We start from the raw sequence: 22253 nt of genomic DNA, 5'->3' as shown, positions 1-22253 counted from the left end.
GTGAAGTAAAATTTCAGCAGAGTTAGAGTGACAGAGAGTCTAGAAAGGTCAGGGGTATTTAAAATGAAAAGTATAATTCCTTACTCCTTTGGTTCTTCAGTCTTTATATTTTCAGCTTGGATGTAGTACTCTTTCTTTAGCCAGTTTCAGTGTGACTGATCTTTATCCTCAAGTTTCTCAAAGGAAACACTGCAATACATGTGTGACTATGACAAGCTGAGAGGGTGTAGCTGAGAAAAAAGAGCTTTAAGTTTCTGGTTATTATTTTACTATCTTATTGAAAACATTTTTGCTCTGAGAGATGAGCAGTAGAACTCAATAAAATGATTCTATAAATGTTCTTAGTTACTTTCTTGTTTCAAGAAACTTCCAATCTGTTTCTTGTTTTTTGAAACTTTGAAATAAAAGATGCAATTTCAATTTCTCATTCTCCATAGCCCTATTCAGAACAAGAAAATTTTATCCACTATTTCTTTTTAAGATGCTCGTTAGCAGGTAAAAGTATTTCAAAATTGAATTTCAAAACTAAATGATACTCAAACCTGGAGACTTGCTGTTGTATAATACCTCTATATGCTTTTCATTGCTCTGGACACTTTGCTTCTTTGTGTTTAGCTTGTGTTTAGCTTTAATTCAGGCTGTAAATCCAGGTACCATGTTGGTCCCATACCTGATGCGTTTCATTTGCAGATACAGTAAATATACTTCTGTCAGGATACTGACTCTAGGGTTTCTTTGGTTTTTCATTATTATTTTAGAACTGTTAGGAAGTTAAATTTAGAATATTACCGTGGCAGTGCTGCAATTGTTTGCACAGAGAGTACTTTAGCTCTGGGTATCTAGTTGGTATCTAATTGCTCATTTCTAATCATTATCTTTTTTTTTTTCCTCTTATAGCGTTTTGTATGTAAGAATTAACATTGCAATTAATACACTTATTTTTTTTCTCAACTTGTTGAATGATAATATTAAAATCATTAATTTAGGAAAGTTGCTATGAAGTGTTAGTATTACTATACTATTGTAACTTAAATCCAAAGATATGTAGGCTTGCTTTGAAGAAAGAATATGATAATGTTGCAATACCATACAAAAGGTATTTTGAACAGTTCTTTTCTTCTGACCAACTGCAGGTTAATTCTTAGTCTTTTTCATAAACTCGGTCTGTTGCTTCATAAACAGAAAGTGAGAACTTCATAGCAATTTCTGTGAAGCAGGCATGGAGTTTTGCCAAAATCCTCTGCAAGACTGATAGCACTGAACTGGAAATCATACATGTATAAGCAAATACTAAACTACGATATGACTGCAATGCAAGTTCAAGGGACTTGGGCCTATTAGAAATTACATTAAAATGAAGAAAAGGGCAGAATTTAGAAAATCTGAAGAAGGCAGGATAGACCTTACACAAAGGTCTACTGCTGATCTCTATAAAGCCACCCTGCTGTTTTTCCTCTGCATCTTCCTCTGAAAGTAAAATTTACACTCTCTCCTTGCCCCTCAACAACAACAACAACAACAAAAAAAAGAATATAGATGTGATCCTCAGGCTGTAGACTTAAAGAGCTAGGCATAGCAAGTTGGGCACTGTGTTCAAATCTCCTTCTTTTGTTCCCTGCTGTGAGTCTTATATTTAGTGCTTCTATTTGGAAATTTACATACCAGTATCCTAGTACAATTAAATAAGATTTCTGTGGTGAATTGGGATATCAGAACAATGGACAGAACACAGGCCAAAGCCATGTTTCTCTTCCATGTTTCTCTTCCATGTTTCTCTTCCATGTTTCCCCTGCATATGAACAGAAAAAAAAAATAAAAATAAAAATTTCCTTTTAAATTGTGCTTAGACTAAGCTATATGTACTTCCCAGAATCCTCCATGGGAAGGATAGTAAACCATTGACTATAAATTGACTATGAAACACCGACATTACTTTCCAACTGCAAATTGATGTTAGCTATTTTTTATCATCTCCCTTTGTAACATAAGTATGTTACATGGAAATAATAAATATGTTGTATTTAACCTACCTAATAATTACATTTTACATGTTATAAAGGTGATGCAAAGTTGACTGTGCTGATTATTCTGACTGCCATTAAAGTCAACATGTAGGAGACTCTTCTACATCTAAAACCTTATTAGTACATCTGAACACATCCAGTTACATCTAAAAGTTACATCTAAAACTCCTTAGTAGGAGCAGTATTAATTTGTTGCAATAATTATTTCATTGTGCATTGGAGAACACTGAATTTTTCATGGAGTCCAAACTACTTGCTTTTACCACTGCATACTGTCTTCTACTCTGCTGGTAACTGGCAATTTACTGTGGTTACAGTTGTCCAGAAGCCAGGAAACGAGAGAAATGTACTCCTTGAAAGTTAATTTAAACTTCAGTAAATCCAGTAGTTTATCGCCCAAGTTTTCTTGTATATATTCTATTTGCTGAAGGGTTTGTGCACTTCTATGTACAAGATAAATCATGAACTTCATCAGTCGTACATTTTTTCTGACTGTGAGATGGTTTGATAACTGGACTTACATGTAGCCTTTCTCATTAAATGAGTATATTTTGTATGTAACAGCTATTCAACTTAAACTTAAACAATTGAGTAATGATGAAAATATTTTTCTTTACAATTATTAAATAATCTACAAATATCATTGGTACAATCAATGTTGCATTTCCACTGAGATATAATTTTCTGTAAATTTTATTATACAACAGCACTTCAAGGTAATTTACCATCACCTTACATAGCAAACTCCAAGAAACACTGCAGATGACAATGATTATCCCTTGCTATCAAGAATTCCTTTTTATGGTATAATAGCTAAAGCAAAGGACTGAAGGCACCATTGAGGACCTACTCCTTTCTTTTCCTATGTGAGCCTCTTTTCCCCCTCCCCCCATTCCCTCTCCCTCCGCTTCCCCCCTTTATGAATGGTATCCAGACTTTTTTTTTTCTTTTCATCTTTATTTCAAAGACTTCTTTTTCATACCCTAAGCAAAATTTATAGAGCCTGAGAAAAGTGTGAGTGGTTCTCAGGGTACAAGATTTATACCATGTCACCATGCTTATTTTGTAAGGGAGCCAAGTTTGCTTTTATGCCCATGACGTTTCACAAAAGAATCAATTAGACCCTAACATTGTTTCACATAACAGATAGTGAGATCATGGCCCAGAAGTAGTTCTTGGTGATTAAATGAGATTGTAGAACTTGACAATTGAATATAATTGTTGAACTATTAAATGCTGGCTTTTAAGATTAAAGTCCAGGATGTGAATGCTATCTAGTCAGTTCCACTAAAACAATTCCTGTTATAACACAGCTGTGATCTTTGCAAACTAGTAGGAGACTGGTTATATTTCATGGTGATTTTTAAGGCATTTCAGGGAAAGATCACAATGAAAAGAATGAAAGTCATGGAAATATTATAGCCCTGGTGAAATATCCATCCTCATATCCAACACCACATTTTAAACAATCTTGACTTTGCACAAATACAGTTCTGAAATGCTCATTTTGTCTCCAGTCCTTCCTTTCAACTGGACCTTCTTTCCAGACGCTTATATGATTGGAAAAGCATCTCTATCATGCACACAGATCTCCTTCAGTCCTTCAATTTAAAGAGCCCCTGAAAAAAAATTGTTGTTTTACATTGTGACTTTTTTGTTATACTTTACTAGTTTTTATTGTTAGAAACTCATGATTAACCATTAACTCATTCTTACAGAAAACAAACAAAAAAAATAATTCATGTGTGCTTGGCGATATTTTGTTTTCTGGTATATATACACAGATGTATTTTACATATTGCTAATGGTCTAATGTCATCAGTATAATTTTATCACTTCCAACAACTCGCATTTGCCTTGGTTAGTGTAAATAATTGTAATACCTGTTGTACTGTGCTTCTGATAAATACCTAATGAACCTCTGTGAATGTAACTATACAGTTTTTGAGTGCATGAAACATTTTTTTTCCCAGAGGAGTAAATACTTCTTATTTAGAAGTTTGTGCTTTGATTTTGGTGTGACTGTAATATTGATAATGGCATCTACTGGTTTACCAGTCAGCAGCACTGCAGATTTCTACTGAAGATGTTAAAGTGTGCATCATTGTTTTTGTCCAATTACATGTAGAAATCCACAGGAGACAAAAGTTAAATGGTAACAGTAACATTTAGATCTCTTGCTTCTGCAGCAGGAGCACAATTAGAGGAGTAACTAAGGAGTGTATCTGGCATTTGACTAAAATGGAAAGCCCAGAAGAAAATATGAGTCATCCTCCAATTTTAATAATTCCATGTCTCCATTTTCTTGGGTTTGGGGAATCTCAAAGTCTAGGGTGAAATGTTATAGTAGTATCGAATGCATATTTAACAAAGTAGTGAAGAGTGTTTTTAGAGTACAGTTCATTCAAAGCTCAGAGATATTTCTAGCTGGGGGAGTTAGATTCATGGATCATAAAGAGGTGGTATAAAAGTATTTGCAGAGACATGCAGATGTATACAGAGCACATTAGCAAGTCAAGCATTTTGATTTGATTGACTTTGCAAAGCTCAAGTGCATCTCTGTGCTTAGGCACCCAAGTCCTTGTAAATCTGGCTTCACATTTTAAGAGGAGAAGAATTTCTTCTGGATTTGCAGCAGGAGTTTAGCACAAGATTAAAAAAAAACAAGGAAGTATGTTTTAATAGATAACATAAAGGAAAAATTTAACATTATTTTTTGAAAACCTGTATGAGTTTTCTTCAGATGTAGTCATCGGTCATTGATGAATGAAGACATGGGAATAGGATTTATTTTATTTTACATTATTTTATTTTTGAATTAGGAAAATTAAATTAGCATGTCTTTGTCTCAGTGAGATTGAGTTGTGGCAAAAGTGTAGTCAATCAGTTCACATTTGATGTAGAAGCAGTTATCCCTGAACATCTGATACTGTCTAGTCTGTACCATCTTCTGAAACTGGCCCATAAATCCAATTGCTAGGTTTTATTTCTCAGATTTATCTTAGCGTGTTTAAAAACCACTTTAGAAACAAATGCTCTTTCTCCCCTGAACAAGGGCAGAATTACAGTTTAATATTTGAAAAATATTTTTTTTTAGAATTTTTCCAGGTGCAGGGTAGATGTTCTGTAGTTATATTTTATGTTTTGCATAGACTATCTGTTTTCTCCTCAGTTCAGCTTCTGCACGAAACTGTTACAAAATGAATCAGGAGTGAGTCTGACTGCTGCCATCCTGACTTTTTCTGTTCAATGCTTCAGCCCTCTGGAATCTAAAAACTTTTAAAGCTGATGTTACAGACATTTTTACATACAAGACTCCCACTAGAACTGTCCTGTTTCCTTGGTTCAGACACAATCTTTTATTGAATTATGTTTCCTGTGCAGTAAGACTTTTTTCAAGGTAGCATAAGATTTATCACACAATTTTCATGCATAATGTAAAATGAACAGAGACTCCTAGAAGGTTTACCAATGTAACAAATCATTTCAGCTTTTTATAAAGCACGTCTTCTGGCAGCCCAGGGTTCAAAAAAAAATCTGCTGTTCTTTACCTTTTATGCTTCCTGTGACCCGACTCCCTCCCACCTCTGCTGGATCCTTTCTTCTCCTCTTTGGGGGTTACTATGCATATCTGAGAGGGAAATCAGTCTGTACATTCAGGCCTTGAACCATACCCGAGTGGCCTCTCTTCATGTCCACCCAGTTTCCAGGTAAGGGTGTAACAAAACAGAGAGAAGTCATGACAGAGTCATGGGAGAAGGAGAGATTTTTAGAGGAAAGTGGGGAAAATTGACAAGGAAACCTGGGGAAATATGTGCCAATATACTGCAAGGCTGTGCTTGCTTTTGAAGAAGGTAAAACTATGTTTTTGTGATGCTCAAGACCGACAGAATAAGCAGCTTTTCTTTCCACCACTAAAATTAACTACTGACTAGCATTCTTCTCATCTGCCTTCCCCTTCCCCACAAAAATATTTCAGCCTGATTTGTCACTTTACTTTGTATCTTCTTTGTGGATGTCAGGCTTGATTTACTTTTGAGATATTTCCAGTGTAATGAAAATTATGAATCATTGGAAGAGCCTAAGGTAGCAGCAGTCACTGTGGTTGTATGAACAAGGGGGATTTGGACACCCTAAAGAAACCTCCAAGTTTCTTACAAACACATTCCTGCAATCATAGATCATAGGTCTATATGATAGATCTATGATATAGATCATAGGTCTATAAAGCTGCACAAAGACTGATTAAACCTTATATTTATAAATCAATTCATTTTCAAACCTTGCCTCTTAATGCTTGTGACAGTGCTGTTTTCTCCCTTTAAGATAAAATGAATGAACACTAAATACGTGAAAACGTGAACTTATTTTAAAAAATAGTTCTCAGAAATCTCCAAATGTTGTTAATAAAGAATTACATCCCTTTTACTTACCTGTTTTTAAAATGGTGCTAAGGAGCTCATTTTTATCCAGGCATACTGCTCTGTTTCCTGACTCGTGTTCTAACAAATAGAATCTTTTAGATTCTGTTTAGGCCACTTTTTAGACTTGGCACTATCACACCTCTTCCAGTCCCTGGTGGAGTGCATCTACACATTGGCATCTTGACAACACTGGGTAAAATTTTTCCAATATGCTTTGTCAGATCTGGAGTATGCAAAGACTATGACCTCTAGGGTTAGACTTAAGGAATTCATCCCCCTATCTGTCAACACTCTAGCTTGACTTGTTACATTAGCCATTCATTAGTAGAAGTCAAAGCAGAATTTGCATGCTTTGATTTCTGTTCATGTTTAACCTACCTTTAAGCATACTTCAGTACTATAAAATTGATAACTTTATTTAAAATTACTGGATTATGTGTAGAAAGTAGTTTTGTGTAAAACAGATTATGTACTTACCTGTGTATTTGGCTTTCAGCATGTCATATGCACTGGGTTGTGGTGTAAGGTGGAAAGTGAGAAGGAATGCAAGACTAAACTGGATCCACCCATGGATGGAACAGACTGTGACACTGGAAAGGTATTTTTGTTTTTTTTTAATTGCAGAAGTGGTAAAGCAATATAAATTATACCGAACACCTGATATTTAAGGAAAAAGCAGGATAAATCTTTGCATTTTTTTAAAGTTACTGCTTACCTCAATTATCATGGGAATTATACATGCATAGTAAAACTATATGTTCTATATTAGAAAGTATAGACATGGTACAAAAAAGTACTTTTCGCTACAAGCACTTATATGTTTAAAAAAAGCCAAAGCCACAGATGTTTTAATCCTTACACTGTTTTATTTCAAACTTATTTTGTTTTCATATTCTATTTATGAATGGAATGCCATTGTTTCATTGCTTATTGTAAACAGAAACATAAGCTTTCAGAGATATAAAGATCTTGGCAAAGATTTCAGATTTAGTAGAAATACAGAAGGAATCAATACAGATTTGCAATTTAACTTTTTAGGATAAGCTTTGTAAAGACTTTCTTACAATGTCAGTACATCTAAAAGAGTCATTATGTGTCATATAAATGTCATTAGAAGTAAGACATCAAAGAGAAATTAAATGATCACCTGAAGTCAGACTTAAATTAAATGTTGTCATTCAAGAGTTTTCATGTTTGAACAATCACTATCATGTGTGTATGTAACTGTAAATGAAGATAAATAAACTCAAATAGATAACAGAGGAGGAGCATGCATATATCTTGGGATTTTCATGATATTGTGCTGACAGCAGTCTCCCACAGGAGTGATTTCCTCTTTTAGTCATATTCACCAAGGACTGTCATCATCCCCCCCCTCCCACCCTAAAGTGAACAAATCAATCAAGTAAGGTAAATTTTCAAGTGGTATCATTTTACATACTGAGGAAAAAACAGCCTTTATTCATTTTCATATCTCTAAAAGTGTTACACTTGCTCTGATTTTTTGATTCTTGTAAATTTATATAGCTGATATTTTGTCTTGAGTCAGCATTTTGAAAATCATAGACATACCTTTTGTTTATGGTTATGTTCTTTTTGCTAATGCTAGTGTACCTGTGGTAGGGAATAAGAAAGTTACTCATTAAAACCCAGAATTTTCCATTGTAAAACCATTGCCATCTCAAACTGGACACCTAAAATTAGCGTGCATTTTGAACGTTATTGTCTGTACCTTATTAATTCACTTGCAAAAGGTGATAATAGCACCTAATTGCACAGGACACATTCATAAAATTTATGGTCATAATTATGAGAGCATTATGGTATGGTAGTAACATGAGTCCTAGAAAGTCTGTGAGGAAGGTAACACCATTCTCTTGTAAGGATTAAAGAACTAATAAGTGTTAGAAAAAGTACTGATTCTATTTAGGATTGATGAGTTCTGTTCCAGGCTGCAGGGATACCTTTTTATATCTAGCAGTAGAAAATTAAGCAGAGATCACTGAAACATCTCAGAGGATTAGATGGGATTCTTCTCGTTTACTTGATATCTGTCCAAGATGAGCTTCAGATTACGGAAGTCATTTGTTTTAGTTTCTTCGATTGTGGAGATGGAGTATTCTTGTCTTGTATTCTTACTCTTAGGATCTTAGGAAGTGATTTACTTTGTCTGGTTTCAAGCTTATTCCAGCTCTGTTATTTTGTAAGTCAAGAATTTGTGAGCACCCCTCACACCCTATATCAGGAGGATTCTATCACTGAAGAAAAGTCCATTTTGCCTACTGTATCTGAAGGAATATCTCTAAAAAATATGAGCATTTATACATGATATGGACATAGGCTACAGAACATAACATTGAATAGTTGGATAGTTTTTGAGTGAGAAATTGCTGTTATCTTGGGAAATCATATATACGTATACAATTATTGAGGTGATATTCTAAAGTTCTTTAAATGTCAGAAATTCAGTTAAATTTCTCAGCACTACTTTATGGAGGCTTTAATTCCTCTGTCTTTGAACACAAGTTATGAATAAACTCTCATTTTCTCTCGTAGTATAGTTACAACTTATAAATTACTATGCCACTTTATTACACAACTTACACAATTATATAATTATACATGTATATTTATAATATACATTATATATAGTACTATATAATATATATATTATACTATATATATATAGTGTATATATATATTATATATACTATATATATAGTACTATATAGTACTATATATATATAGTACTATATATATATTATATTTTTTTACATATGTGTAAAAAATTTTATATATGTACATATATATATATATTATATATTTTTTACATATGTGATGATTTATTTACCTAAGAGCTGAATTTTCATCTAGTGGTGTAAGGCTGGAGAATGCATCAATCGGACTTCTTTTACGGAGCATATGGAGGGGGAGTGGAGCACGTGGAGCACTTGCAGCCGTACTTGCAACACTGGAATCAGCACTCGACAGCGCAAATGTCCTGGGTAAAAATAAGTTCAGGCTTCCATTGCTGTTCATCTGTATTTCTGAACAGAATTTAAATCTTTATGTTAGAGAAACCCATTCAGATATAGTTGTTCTAGACACAAGCAAGTAATTTTTTATGAATACTCAAAAAGACATAAGAGAATAAGTATTCGTTTTTTTTTTTTATTGCATAGTAACATTATTTTTCCATTTTTCTGGTTTTCTCAAAATCTTAGGTTATGGGAGAACACAACTTTTACTTTAAGCTTAATCTGGAGAAGAAACAAAAAATTAGATCCATAGTTTTTGACTTGCAGAGTCAGTACATAATTCTTGTTTTTACTTTTTATTTATTTATTTATTTGTTTGTTTATTGGTGGTGGAGAAAATTGTCTTCTGTATCATTTGGAGATCCAGGGAATTGCAGCTTGTACAAAGAGATCTTTTTTTGCCAGTTTTTCAGGCAGTTAGAATATCTAATATCTAGAGTATCTATAGAAACAAGATATAGAAACTTCTTTTCTTCTGAAAATGAAAACCTTGTTCCATTGGGGATAAAGAGATTTTTACCACTGACTTGAATGGTGTATAACTATATCTCATTAGCCAGATAAAATATGCTTTCCTTTTATTACTGAGCACCACATTCTTCTGTGGTTCACTTACACAATGAGAAAAAATGGAAAAATAGGCAGAGAAGTGGGTACAGGCTACAGTAGGTAATTAATGCAGAGTAGAATAGTGTAGAGCAGAGCAGAATAGGTGATTTACAAAAATACAGAACAAAAAAGAAAATGAAGGATGAAAGACAATATAATAGATTGGGGGGAGGGGAAGATGACAAAAATGATGAATTAAAAGCAAGAAGTTTGCGTAATGAAACATGAGGAAAATTTGTATATGGCTGTACAAAAGAGTAGTATTTTAACAGAAACCTTCGATAAGCAAAATGCTGTGTTTCCTCCTATCTAATTGCCACTTCCAGAATCATGTCTAAAATCTATTTGTAGAATTCAGTAACATCTTAATTTCACTTTAGTACATTTTTCTACATAAGATTCCCAATAATTACTCCAGTTTTCAGAATTCACTATTCTTTTGCCTTTTTCATTAACACCTGTAAGAACAATTTGTGCAACCAGAAAGTAACAGTGAATATGAGCTTTGTAACAATTAAATTAAAAAAAAAAAAAAAAAAAGAGAGAGGTAGCAAATCTGAAGTAATACAGATATGTGCTTTCACTGGCACCTTCCTCTCAGTCCATCAAGAGAAAAATCATTTGAACTGTATCAAAACTGCAGCTGAGGTTCTGCTAATGGAACACACCAACTAACCCTAGTACTTCTTTGGGGTCAAGTGTAAGTTATGATTTATTATCATAACTTGACTCATATTAATAATACTCATTATCTGTAATGTAATAGGTCCAAAAAGAAGTCAAATATGTTTTTTTCTGTGACTTTGATTTCTTTCTGAGTGATTTCTTAATATTGTATGGCAGCAAAATACCGCTATTTATATTGAATTTGTGTATGACCTAAGTAAGTTACGCTGTAAGTCTGACAAAACATTACCAACAATAAAGCATGATATTTATGCCGTCTTTTGTAGTCTAGGCATTGAAGGAGAGTGTCACGGTCCCATGATGCAGTATAAAATATGCGAAAATCCTTCTTGTCCTGCTGGTGTGCCTGCCTTCAGAGACTGGCAGTGCCAGGCTTTCAGTGTCAGATCTTCATATCAGAAGCACGTGCACCAGTGGCAGGCTGTGATCGATGATGGTAAGTGTAGGCCATTCCCAACTTGTTATGATATATTTTATCTAATAAACAACAACAACAATAATAATAAATAACCAAACAATAACACACACACAAAGAATTAAGGTCAGAAAATGGTTATTTTGTGACATTAGCAGAATTGTAAGAACTAGTAATAAAGAAATTCCTGGAATGACACAGAATTACTGTAAGTATGTGTTACCATATTTTAAGCAGTTCTTTATTGCCAGTTATATTTTACTCTTGAAATAAATTATCAGAAAACATTACAAATCACAGATTTGGCTGAATCCTGAAAAATATGATCACAAACTTATTTTAGTATATATAGTTAAAAAAAAAAGAAAAAAGATTTCTTTTGGTACTAATCTTCTGAAGAAAACACAATGAAAACTTGTCAGTTTTCATGAGGCTTGCATGTTATCTCATATTCAGAGTAAGGGGAACTCTCCATAGGTACTTATCTGGTGAACCAGTTTGGCTTTGTTTTACTAAATTTGATTTTAGTAAAGAAACACATGATTTATATCCTAAAGGATAAAGAGTTTTCAGCCTGACTTAAAATGACTAAGTCATCTGATGAAAAATCTTTACAGTCTTCTTTTTCCTGTTGAGGGTTATGGATGGTTGTTTCATCTAAGTTTGTTCTTAGAAACCACGTAGTCCTAAGCTGTCCTCCAGGAAACACAAAACTAGAGACCAGTGAAAGAATTCCAGTGCTACAGAAATCCATTGCTCCCAAATTCATACTTTTTTGTCTTATTGACATTTACTGGAGCTTAATTGCACACCATATCCAAAGTAGTTTCTGTGTTTAAGTAAGGTCACCTATAGTATGTTGAAGTTATCTAGTGTTGTTGATTGATGAGATGGTCCTGAGGGAACTGGTATATGCAGTTGCTGAGCCAGTACTGGTCATATCTGAGAAGCTATGGCAGTCCAGTGAATTTCCCACTGACTGGAAGAGGCAGAACATAACCCCCATTTTTAAAAAGGGAAAAAAGGAAGGCCTGGAGAACTGCAGGCCAGTCCATCTCACCTCTGTTCCTGGCAAGATCATGGAGCAGATCCTCCTGGAAACTACACTAAGGAACATGGAAAATAGGGAGGTGATTGGTGACAGCCAGCATGGCTTCACTGAGGGCAGATTGTGTGTAACAAATTGTGCCTGGTATAGTCTTCTATACCAGGGTTACAGCATTGGTGGATAGGGGAAGAGCAACTGATGTCATCTACCTGGACTTGCACAAAGCATTTGACACTGCCCCCCTTGATATCCTTGCCTCTAACCTGGAGAGACATGTATTTGATGAATGGACCACTTGGCAAGTAAGGAAATGGCAGGATGGCAGCATTTAAAGAGTTGCAGTCAACAGCTCAAATTCCAAGTGGAAATCAGTGATGAGTGTTGGACTTCAGGGATCAGTATTGGGACTGTCACTGTTTAATATCTTTGCTGGTGACATGGACAGTAGGATCAAGTGTACCCCCAGCACATTTGCCAATGAAACCAATCTGTGTGCTACAGCTGATATACCAGAGGGAAGAAATGCCAGGACATGGACAGGCTTGAGAGGTGGGCCCATGCAACTCTCATGAAGTTCAACGAGGCCATGAGAGAGTCACAGAATCATAGAATGCTTTGTGTTGGAAGGAACCTGAAAGATAACCTAGTTACAACCCCCCTGCCACACCTCCTACTAGATTAGGTTGCCTAAAGCCACATCCAGTCCGGTCTTGAGCACTTCAAGGGAGGGGGCATCCACAAATTATATGGGCAACCTGTTCCAGTGTCTCACCACCCTCAGAGTAGAGGGTTTCTTCCTAATTACTATTCTATATCTACCTTCATTTAGTATAAAACCATTACTATCACTACGCTCCCTGGCAGAGTAACTCTCCTGCTTTCTTGTAGGCTCCCTTTAGTTACTGGAAGGCAACTATACAGTCTCCCTGGAGCCTTCTCTTCTCCAGGCTGAACAACTCCAGCTCTCTCAGCCAGTCTTCATAAGAGAAGGTGCTCTAATTGTCCTCATGCTCTAATTGTCCTCAGTGCTCTAATTGTCCTCATGACTCTCCTCTGGACATGCACCAACAGGTCTATGCCCTTCTTGTTCTGGTGGCCCCAGAGCAGAGACTCTGTGGGGGGTCTCACAAGAGCAGAGTAGAGGAGGAGAATCATTTCCCTCAACCTGCTGGCCATGCTTCTTTTGAAGCAGCCCAGGATACGGGTGGCTTTCTGGGCTGCAGGTGCACATTGACAGCTCATGTTTAGCTTCTCAGCCCTCCTCAGGGCCACTCTCAATCCATTCTCTGCCCAGTCTGTATTTGTGCTTAGGATTGCCCCAGCCAAGGTGCAGGACTTTGCACATGGCCTTGCTGAACTTCATGGAGTTTAAATGGGCCCACCTCTCAAGCCTCTCTAGGTCACTCTGGATGGTATCTCTTCCCTATAGCATGTCAACTGCACTACAAAGCTTGGTGTAGTCAGCAAAATTACTGAGGGTGCTCTCGATCTCACTGCCCATGTTACCAGCAAAGTTGTTAAACAGCACTGGTCCTAATACTGACTGCTTAGGAACGCCACTCATCATAGGTCTCCACGCAGACATTGTGCTGTTGACCGCAACTGTTTAAGTGTGACCATCCAGTCAGTTCCTTACCCCCTGAGTGGCCCATCCATCAAATCCATGTCTCTCCAGGTTAGAGACAAGGACATCATGGGGGACAGTGTCAAATGCTTTGCACAAGTCCAGGTAGATGACATCAGTTGCTCTTCCCCTATCCACCAATGCTGTAACCCCATTGGAGGTGGCCACCAGATTTGTCAGACATAATCTGCCCTCAGTGAAGCCATGCTGGCTGTCACCAATCACCTCCCTATTTTTCATGTGCCTTAGTGTAGTTTCCAGGAGGATCTGCTCCATGATCTTGTCAGGTACATAGGTGAGACGGACTGGCCTGTAGTTCCCCAGGTCCCTTTTTAAAAATGGGGTTATATTCTGCCTCTTCCAGTCAGTGGGAACTTCACTGGACTGCCAAAATTTCTCAGATGTGATGGGCTTAGCAACTTCATTCACCAGTTCCCTCAGGACCCTTGGATGCGTCTCATCAGGTCTCATTGGCACCTTCAGAACTTGTGCACCTTGAAGTTCTTTAGCTGGTCTTGAACCTGATCTTCTCCTGTAGTGTGAGGTTCTTCATTCTCCAAATCCCTGGCTTTGCCTTCTGGGGCCTGGGCTATGTGGCTGGAGCTTTTTCTGGTGAAGACTGAGGCAAAAGATTCATTGAATACTTCAGCTTTCTTCATATCCCAAGTAACCAGATATCCTGTTTCCTTCCAGACAGAGACCTGATTTTCCCTGGTCTTTTGTTTTTGATGTACCTACCTATAGAAGACTTTCTTGTTGCCCATGATGTCCCTGGCCAAATTTAATTCTAATAGGGCTTTGGCTTCCCTAACCTGATCCCTGCTATTCAGGCTATTTCTCTGTATTCTTCCCAGGCTATATGTCCCTCCCTGCTTCTACCCTCTGTAGGCCTCCCTTTTCTGTTTGGCCAGGAGCTCTTTGCTCATCCATGCAGGTTTCCTGGAGTTTTTGCATGACTTCTTCTTTGCTGGGATGCATCACTCCTGAGCTTGGAGGAGGTGATCCTTAGATATTAACCATCTGTCTCAGTTTTCTTTTCACTTTTCCCTCCAGGGCTTTGTCCAATGGTACTCTACCAAGCAGGTCTCTGAAGAGAGCAAAGTCTGCTCTGCCATAGTCCAGGATACTGATATTGCTGTGATTTCTACAAATTTTTGTCTCTTTGATTTTAGTGTCCTTACAAAATTTTTAGGTTGTAAATCTTGATAAGGTGTTCCTTTGAAAAATGCTTATACATGCTGTTCTTAAAGCTACCAGGTGACATTCAAATTCCATTTTAAGCAGTATAACAGGAATGCAGCATGCACAAACTCAGGCTGAGGCTAATGCTTCTGAACTGGAGATGGCTGTGTCTGACAGGCTGGCAACAGAGATCACATCTTTTTGTACCTTCCCCCAGAGATACTCAGAGGCTGTGTTGATTTTAGTATATTAAATGTGCCCAGACCACTCTCTGATGTGAGCTGGTAGAGAATGCCTGTGTCCACACTTCTCAGTTCTTTGGCACTCTGAAAAGGATGATGACATCCAAACAGCTTTTTGGAAATGGTCCTTTGCAGGTGGCGATTTCCAGTCTAGACCCAGCTAATGCTAGTTGGCACGGGTGAAAAATGTGCCATGGAGTGTTTTGCAGTTTAACTGTATAGACAGTAGAGTTCCAGTGCCCTTGAATGTTTCCTGGAACTGTTTAATTTACTAATAAAAATGCACTCCAGGAATCTAAAAGTCAGCATGAAGTCGGAGTCATGTAGGTTGTGTCCAAGTGAAATCAGTTTCAAGTTCAGGATTGACATTATCCTTTCAAAAATCTGCAAAAGCTTGGGAAGAAGTTCTGAGTTAGTACACTTGTGATTAAAGATATAAAAAAGTTATGTAATTTTGTACTTGGTTGACCACTGACAGGAGACTTCATTTTATTTTATTTTATTAGTTATTACTTTGGCAGTGGTGAAGCAAACTTCATTATTTATAAATGATGACCCTGAGGAATACATGGATACATAGGATATGATTACTTTTTTATTCTTTTCAAAATGAGAAATGATTTGCAGAATGCTGTAGAAATGATTTTCAGAATGCTGTAGAAATGCAGTAGAAAATTGCCTGACCTTGGTAAAGATGTTGGACAGAATGTGTTCAGTATTTAGTCTTTTTTTTTTTCCTTTTTTTTTAATATGGATTTTGTAAATCCGTATATTTTTCTTCCCAGGGTGTTTCAGTTACTTAATTTTTTTCTCTTTGACCTGCATAGTTATAAAATCTGGAAAGTGTTAAGTTTCTTTTTTAACCAATATTTATGATCTGCCAGAAGTATGGTAGAATGAAAGTATAGATTACAACCAAAATATTCCAACAGCTGTAATGTGCATATTCTTAATTGTAACAATGAACATGACATGAGTACGATGTAGGCCAAGTTTATAGCACAAGTATGTTCTAGCAGGAAAAAGAATTTGAGTTCTTCAAACAGATGAGAAAAGGATCAAAACTGTTGTTTTTTTCACTGTATCTAAGATAACTTTTTATGCTAACTTAGATCCATACTGTGAAGATAAGCATATGTTAGTTTTAAAATACTGTTGATAATAATTTTCTATTTGTTACCTGACCTTTTGTGAACTCATTTATTTATTTTATTTATTTATTGTTTCCATCAATTGCTACTACAGAAAAACCCTGTGCCTTATTCTGTTCACCGGCTGGAAAAGATCAGCCCATTCTTCTAACAGAAAAGGTGATGGATGGGACTTCTTGTGGCCAGCATGGGTTAGATATCTGTGCAGATGGTAGATGCCAGGTATGAGTTACTCCTTTAGAAACTGGATACATATGCACATGGATGCAGGTGCATACATTTGTTATGCATATGTGCTATTTCTTTGATGGAATGTTGCAATATGCATGACCAAGACTGAATGTCTCTCTATGTACCATACAAAAATATTTTAAACTCTTTTCACTTGCAACAAAGTACCTGAAGTAACTGAAGTTTTAGCTTCAGGAATGTGTCTCTCTGATATGGCTGATTACAAGAAACTGCAGCAGATTGGAGCATAAGTGTTACTAATTGCAACTTCGATAGATGAGGATGTCGCAGCCTTCAGCAGGCTGGGAAATTTTGCTATGGCATGTGGATATGTGTGCTTAGTTCTGTCAACAGTACAAAATTTTACAGCTAAATAAACCAAAGAAACTGAATTGCAGATAACTAAAGTAGAGTGCTTCCGCTATTCATGGTCCTGAGAATTTGTTTGGTTCATAGAAGTTCTTTTGTCTCTTTTATAGTGCCTCACATGGAAACTCTTTCATATGAAAATCCCACAGAGCTGTTTATTTCCTTGGTCCGCTTACCATTGCACACCTTGAATTAAGCAGAAACCTTTAACACAGAAATGATTTTGCTAGATACTATAATAACTTAAGTAAATTAAATACTTGTAGATGCATGCATGCATTTATATATGCATACAAATGCATGTATGTGTATAATAAGTCTCGAGTAACTGAGCACGTGCAACATGTATGCACTTAAGTACTTCATTGAACTGGAGTTTTTGCTCATGAGATAAAAATTAGAGTTTTAATCACAAAGATGATGTATAACCCACCTTTTTTTCTTGAAAAAAAATGTCTTTTATTATCCACTTTTTGCATCTGTCTGGCTGATAAAGCCAAAAAATAATAATAATAATAACACTACTAAACCGGTTTCTTGGCATATGAAGAGGCAGAGTATTAATGAAATTTGAATGTTTAATTTATAAGATCTTTCACATTTAACTTGTCTGTTCAAACAGATGAGGAGAGACTTATGGTCTACAGCTGTGGAGTTAAATATTTAAATCTTGCAGATATACCATTTTAGATACACAGGTCTTTGAACACTTATGCCTTAAAACATATTTTAAATTCTATATATTTTATTTTAAGGTGGAATCACTACTAAGAATTGTATGCATAGAGAGAAGTAACAATCCTCATATGCTCGGAAATGAGCTGATCTTTAATAGACTACAGTTTCTGTTGTTATGGGAATTCTTTATTTCCTTTTTAGCGTAGCTTTTACCTTCACCATTTATGTTGAAAATGTGTTTAAGTTTTATTGGTTTTATCAGTGCACGAGATTACTTTGTGATGTCTTCTCTCATCTCTAAAAAGTTTTTATTTAATATCAGGCCAATACATGAAATTAACTCTATTCCTATTGTCGGGCTAGCAGTGATTTTTAACAATAGAAATACATTTAAGATAGTAACGTGAAATGCTTGAGTAAACACTATTAGTTTCAAACCAAATACTTTTCCATAAAGCACATATAAATTATGTATAAATCTTTCCTTAGGTGGCACTTTACCATTATGGGAGTGGCAAAGAATCTGCTGTATTTTGAATCAAAAGCTGCGCAAGTTGCAATCACTGGGCACTAAAGCCTATTCAGTGCTTTGCACAGTAGCCCATCCATCAGTGCCAGGAGATGCCAGAGAGAGGTGGGAGCACATGTGTGTTCCTCTTAGAAAGCAGCTAATATTGTTGGCTAACCATATAAGAAGACAGAGTGCAGCAATCTGAGGAAGCCTAACATCAATGCTGGGTCACAATGATTAGGTCATCTTGAACAAGATGCCCACTCATAAGTGCAGCCTTATGAAAAATGTGGCCTGTCTCTCAATAGCTTTATTTTCTTCTCCCTTAGAAATTTGGCTGTGATGGTATATTAGGATCTCTGGCTCGTGAAGATCATTGTGGAGTGTGCAATGGTAATGGAAAGTCATGCAAAGTTATTAAAGGCGATTTTAACCACACCAGAGGAGCTGGTAAGTTCATCTACTTTGTAGACTCAGAAAAGCATTAACTGCTTTGATTGCTGTGAGTATTACAAACTAGGGTATGCTTTTCAAACGGATGCAGTTTCTCACTATTTCAGACCCTACAAAGGAGATTTTTGAAACTAATCCTACCCTGATCATATGTTCAATGTTTAAGATACAAGCAAATTATTATTATTAAATTGCTGCAAAATAACATTGTTTTAATTTTATACAAAATTATTGAATTATATGATTTATATGTAATTAAACACATTATTTCATAGGAAAACAAGATTGCTAAAAATTTGCAAATTTTTCTTGGTGCTTATAAGTAAATAAACAATAAATTCTTACATTGTTTAGATAATTTAATGTTCTTCAAAATAAATGATCTTAACTATGATCTGTTAACTAGAGTAATGTCATTAAACCAAGCAGTTGGAGAATATAAAATCAAATGTGTGAAGTCTTATATCCTTTGCATTATTTTATGCTACTATCAACATGTTTTAAAAAGTAAATAGATTTTCTGATGCAGAATGAATATTAGATTTTCAAAGAGTCCTGTGATCTGTTCTTTGAAAGAGGTGAATTGACTAGCTACTGCACAGTGGTGTTTGCAGAGCAGAGGATTGAAATCCAAATAGAGTTCACTGTGCACCATTTATGCCTTCTCTTAAAGAAAAGTCTTCCCTTTCAAACAGTGATTTACCAACTGTTTTCAGCATTCGTTTGCCATTACACTTTCTTGTATAGAAAATGTGCAGAATTTCAAGTCAGTAAGTAAATCACATCATAAAATACTTTAATTAGAAGCAGACTATATCTTTGAACAATCAAGGACTTCAATGCATTTACTTAAATGCATACTTAAAAAAATAAAAATAAAATAAGAAACGTATAATCATCAGATAGTTATGTCTGGCCTTGTCTTAAGGCCAGAACAGGCCTTAGAACAGGGATCCCAAACCATGGCTGAGTCTTGAGGACTACAGATCAAAAACTATGGAGAAGGTGACTGCTAATAAATGGCAATATGTCAGCTCTCTTCTATAGCTAGTGCAAATATCCAAACACTTCTAAAGATTTTTCAGGATTTTATGTCAATCCACATTATTATAGTATTGCCATCTAAACATAGCTGTGTTGTTTTCCTTCTCAAGAAGCTGGAATATCAGCAATACATAGAGTTATTAGCTCTTAAGGAAATTAAATAATGCTGTTTTGCAGCTAATTTTCAAGTTTCAAGACTAAAATGTTGAAAAATTATTATAAGTGCTCAGTATTTGCTTATAAAACTTTGCATAGCTACACAGGATAAATATTTTTTACTATCTACTTTTTGAAGTTCACTTAAATAATCTATAATGTGATTTTATTTATAACATTCTTTGTTGTACAGTGTTTTCCACCTGCATTGCCTTTTCACCCCTTTTTACTTAGAGAAAATGGCTCAACAGCATGTCTTAATCCCACACAGTAAGGAAACAATTTTAATGCAATACAACTAACTAATAAATATACCTCCAAAGTCATTCATAACAGGGGTTGAATGTTTTAGCAAGAAACCTGGAGTACAAAACATTTACCAGAACAAACAGTGGGATGCTGTTTACATTCTGGTGCCATATCATTTGTCCTTACATGCTAAATGAAATTGGAATTTGTCTGGTTTGGTAGTGATAATGATACTATTCTACTTGGCTGGAGACAGCTTTATCTGCCCCGTCTCCAGTCTGCTCCAGCGTCACTAATTCAGGTTATGTTTCACTTTTCTATCCTCTTAATATTACATCATAGTATATGTATATTATACATAATACAGTTTCATTTTTGTTAACAATTTCAACATTTTTCAAAGACTCTCAAGACATTATAAATTATAATTTGTTACATTTAAAACAGAAAATAAACAAGAAAGAAAAAACCATACAAAATGTCCTTTTCCATACTTTTGTGTTTAACATAGTACATATGGTCTCATGCCTAGGTTATGTGGAAGCTTTGGTGATACCCGCAGGAGCAAGAAGAATCAAAGTTGTGGAAGAAAAACCAGCTCACAGTTATTTAGGTTAGTGTTCATGTCCTGTTTGGATCAACACTGAAGAGAGCTAGCTAAACATGCTTGTGTAATTAAACAAAAATATGTGTAGAAAACATTGAAAATAACCTTTAAAGAAATTTTGTAGAAATTACATAACAGTTGGCTATTGCACATTTTTTTTGTTTGTTTGAACTTTCATCTCTTCTCATTTACAGAAATATTCAAAGAATTAGTTCAGATATCAGAAAAATTCCCCGTTGCAGGATTTTCAATGCTTTATGTCGAGAACACATATGAAAACACTTCACATTGAAGCTAGTGAAAGGAAAAGTTTTATGCTGAAACATGTAATAATTTCTGCTTAGCCAAAAAAAAAAAAAATGCACTGACCAATCAATACACAGGAAATTACCAATAAAGTCAAATGAAAGCTCTAAAGTTAAACTAAGAAAGCACAAAAATATTTATTTGGATAATTTCAAATCATCTAAATGTTTTCATGGGCAAATGTAATCACAATTATTATTTTTTTTTAGTTTTTACTTTTTTTATGGAATTACATTTCATTGAAAATTTGTTTTTGTTTTTAATGAGTTGTAGAGCTGTTGCCTAGGAGAGTATAACTTGTAATTGTTGTTATGGTTAATGTTGTTGTGGTATAAGTGAAATACCATAAATATTTAGTGAACTGCTTGTAGCTTAAATTGAGAGAAACTTAATACAAGAAATAGGACAATGAAATGAAAAATTCCCCGATTTGTCCCCTGTTCTTAGTTCTGTTCATAAGTAATATTTACATTTTAAGGAACTTTTTACTCAGTACTTTAACTAAGAGAACATAAAAAATGTCAAGTCTTAGTTATGACAGTTGACATTATTAATGTGTGACTGTTGGTTTGTCATGAGGGCTGTGCCTATCCTGTTAAAATATCACAGGAGATTTAGAGTTCTGGATTGTTTCATTGTGCACCAATGGAGCTTGAGATGGAGGTCTGAGTGTGAAATCGATAACAGAAGTTTCATTTTCTTAGTTTTCCAAGTTGTTTTCTTTTTTTCATCCTATATATCTGCTGTGTTATCATATGCAGACAAGTGAAGTACTGCTTAGTTTTTATTTTTTAAATAATGTAAAAGTAAATAAAAGCTGGAGTTGTATTTAAGGAAATTAATTCATTTTCATAAATAGCAAGCTTTCCTCCCATAACGGGGACGCAAAAAGAATTATAATTCTTTTTATGAAATCATATCAGATATACTGCTTGTTTTTGAAAGGTGCTAATTAGCAATCAGCTTTTCATTGATTGTCACTTTAATTCAACTTTTCTTATTGTAGCTAATGTCAGTCTGAATCATTATCAGATAGTATTTCATTGAGATCTTTTAAGGCTTTATGTGGAAGCAGGAAAAGATCTCTTATTTTGGATTAAAACCTAGGTTTTCACACTTTTTTCTTACTTTTATTAGCAAAAGGTTTTTAAATTAAACTCTATTCAATTTCAGCAGATTTATTCTGAAAGCATGAAAAAATTGAA

At 35.2% G+C, this 22253-nt stretch overlaps 1 protein-coding gene across 1 annotated transcript in view; it reads left to right on the top strand.

The window, feature by feature from the left end:
- Positions 1 to 22253, top strand: part of ADAMTS19 (ADAM metallopeptidase with thrombospondin type 1 motif 19) — a gene marked incomplete at both ends in the record, with an annotated part of 162348 nt that overhangs the window by 101843 nt on the left and 38252 nt on the right. Inside the window, 6 exons of the mRNA XM_084304756.1 lie at positions 6945 to 7046; positions 9323 to 9453; positions 11049 to 11218; positions 16539 to 16666; positions 18563 to 18683; positions 20668 to 20748. Coding sequence (XP_084160882.1) covers positions 6945 to 7046; positions 9323 to 9453; positions 11049 to 11218; positions 16539 to 16666; positions 18563 to 18683; positions 20668 to 20748 — 733 coding nt within the window. The remainder of the gene's footprint in view (positions 1 to 6944; positions 7047 to 9322; positions 9454 to 11048; positions 11219 to 16538; positions 16667 to 18562; positions 18684 to 20667; positions 20749 to 22253) is intronic.

The sequence above is a fragment of the Netta rufina genome (assembly GCF_964035555.1).
Source record: "Netta rufina genome assembly, chromosome: Z".
NCBI classification, from domain to species: domain Eukaryota; kingdom Metazoa; phylum Chordata; class Aves; order Anseriformes; family Anatidae; genus Netta; species Netta rufina.
This window is presented reverse-complemented; position numbering and strand designations above follow the sequence as displayed.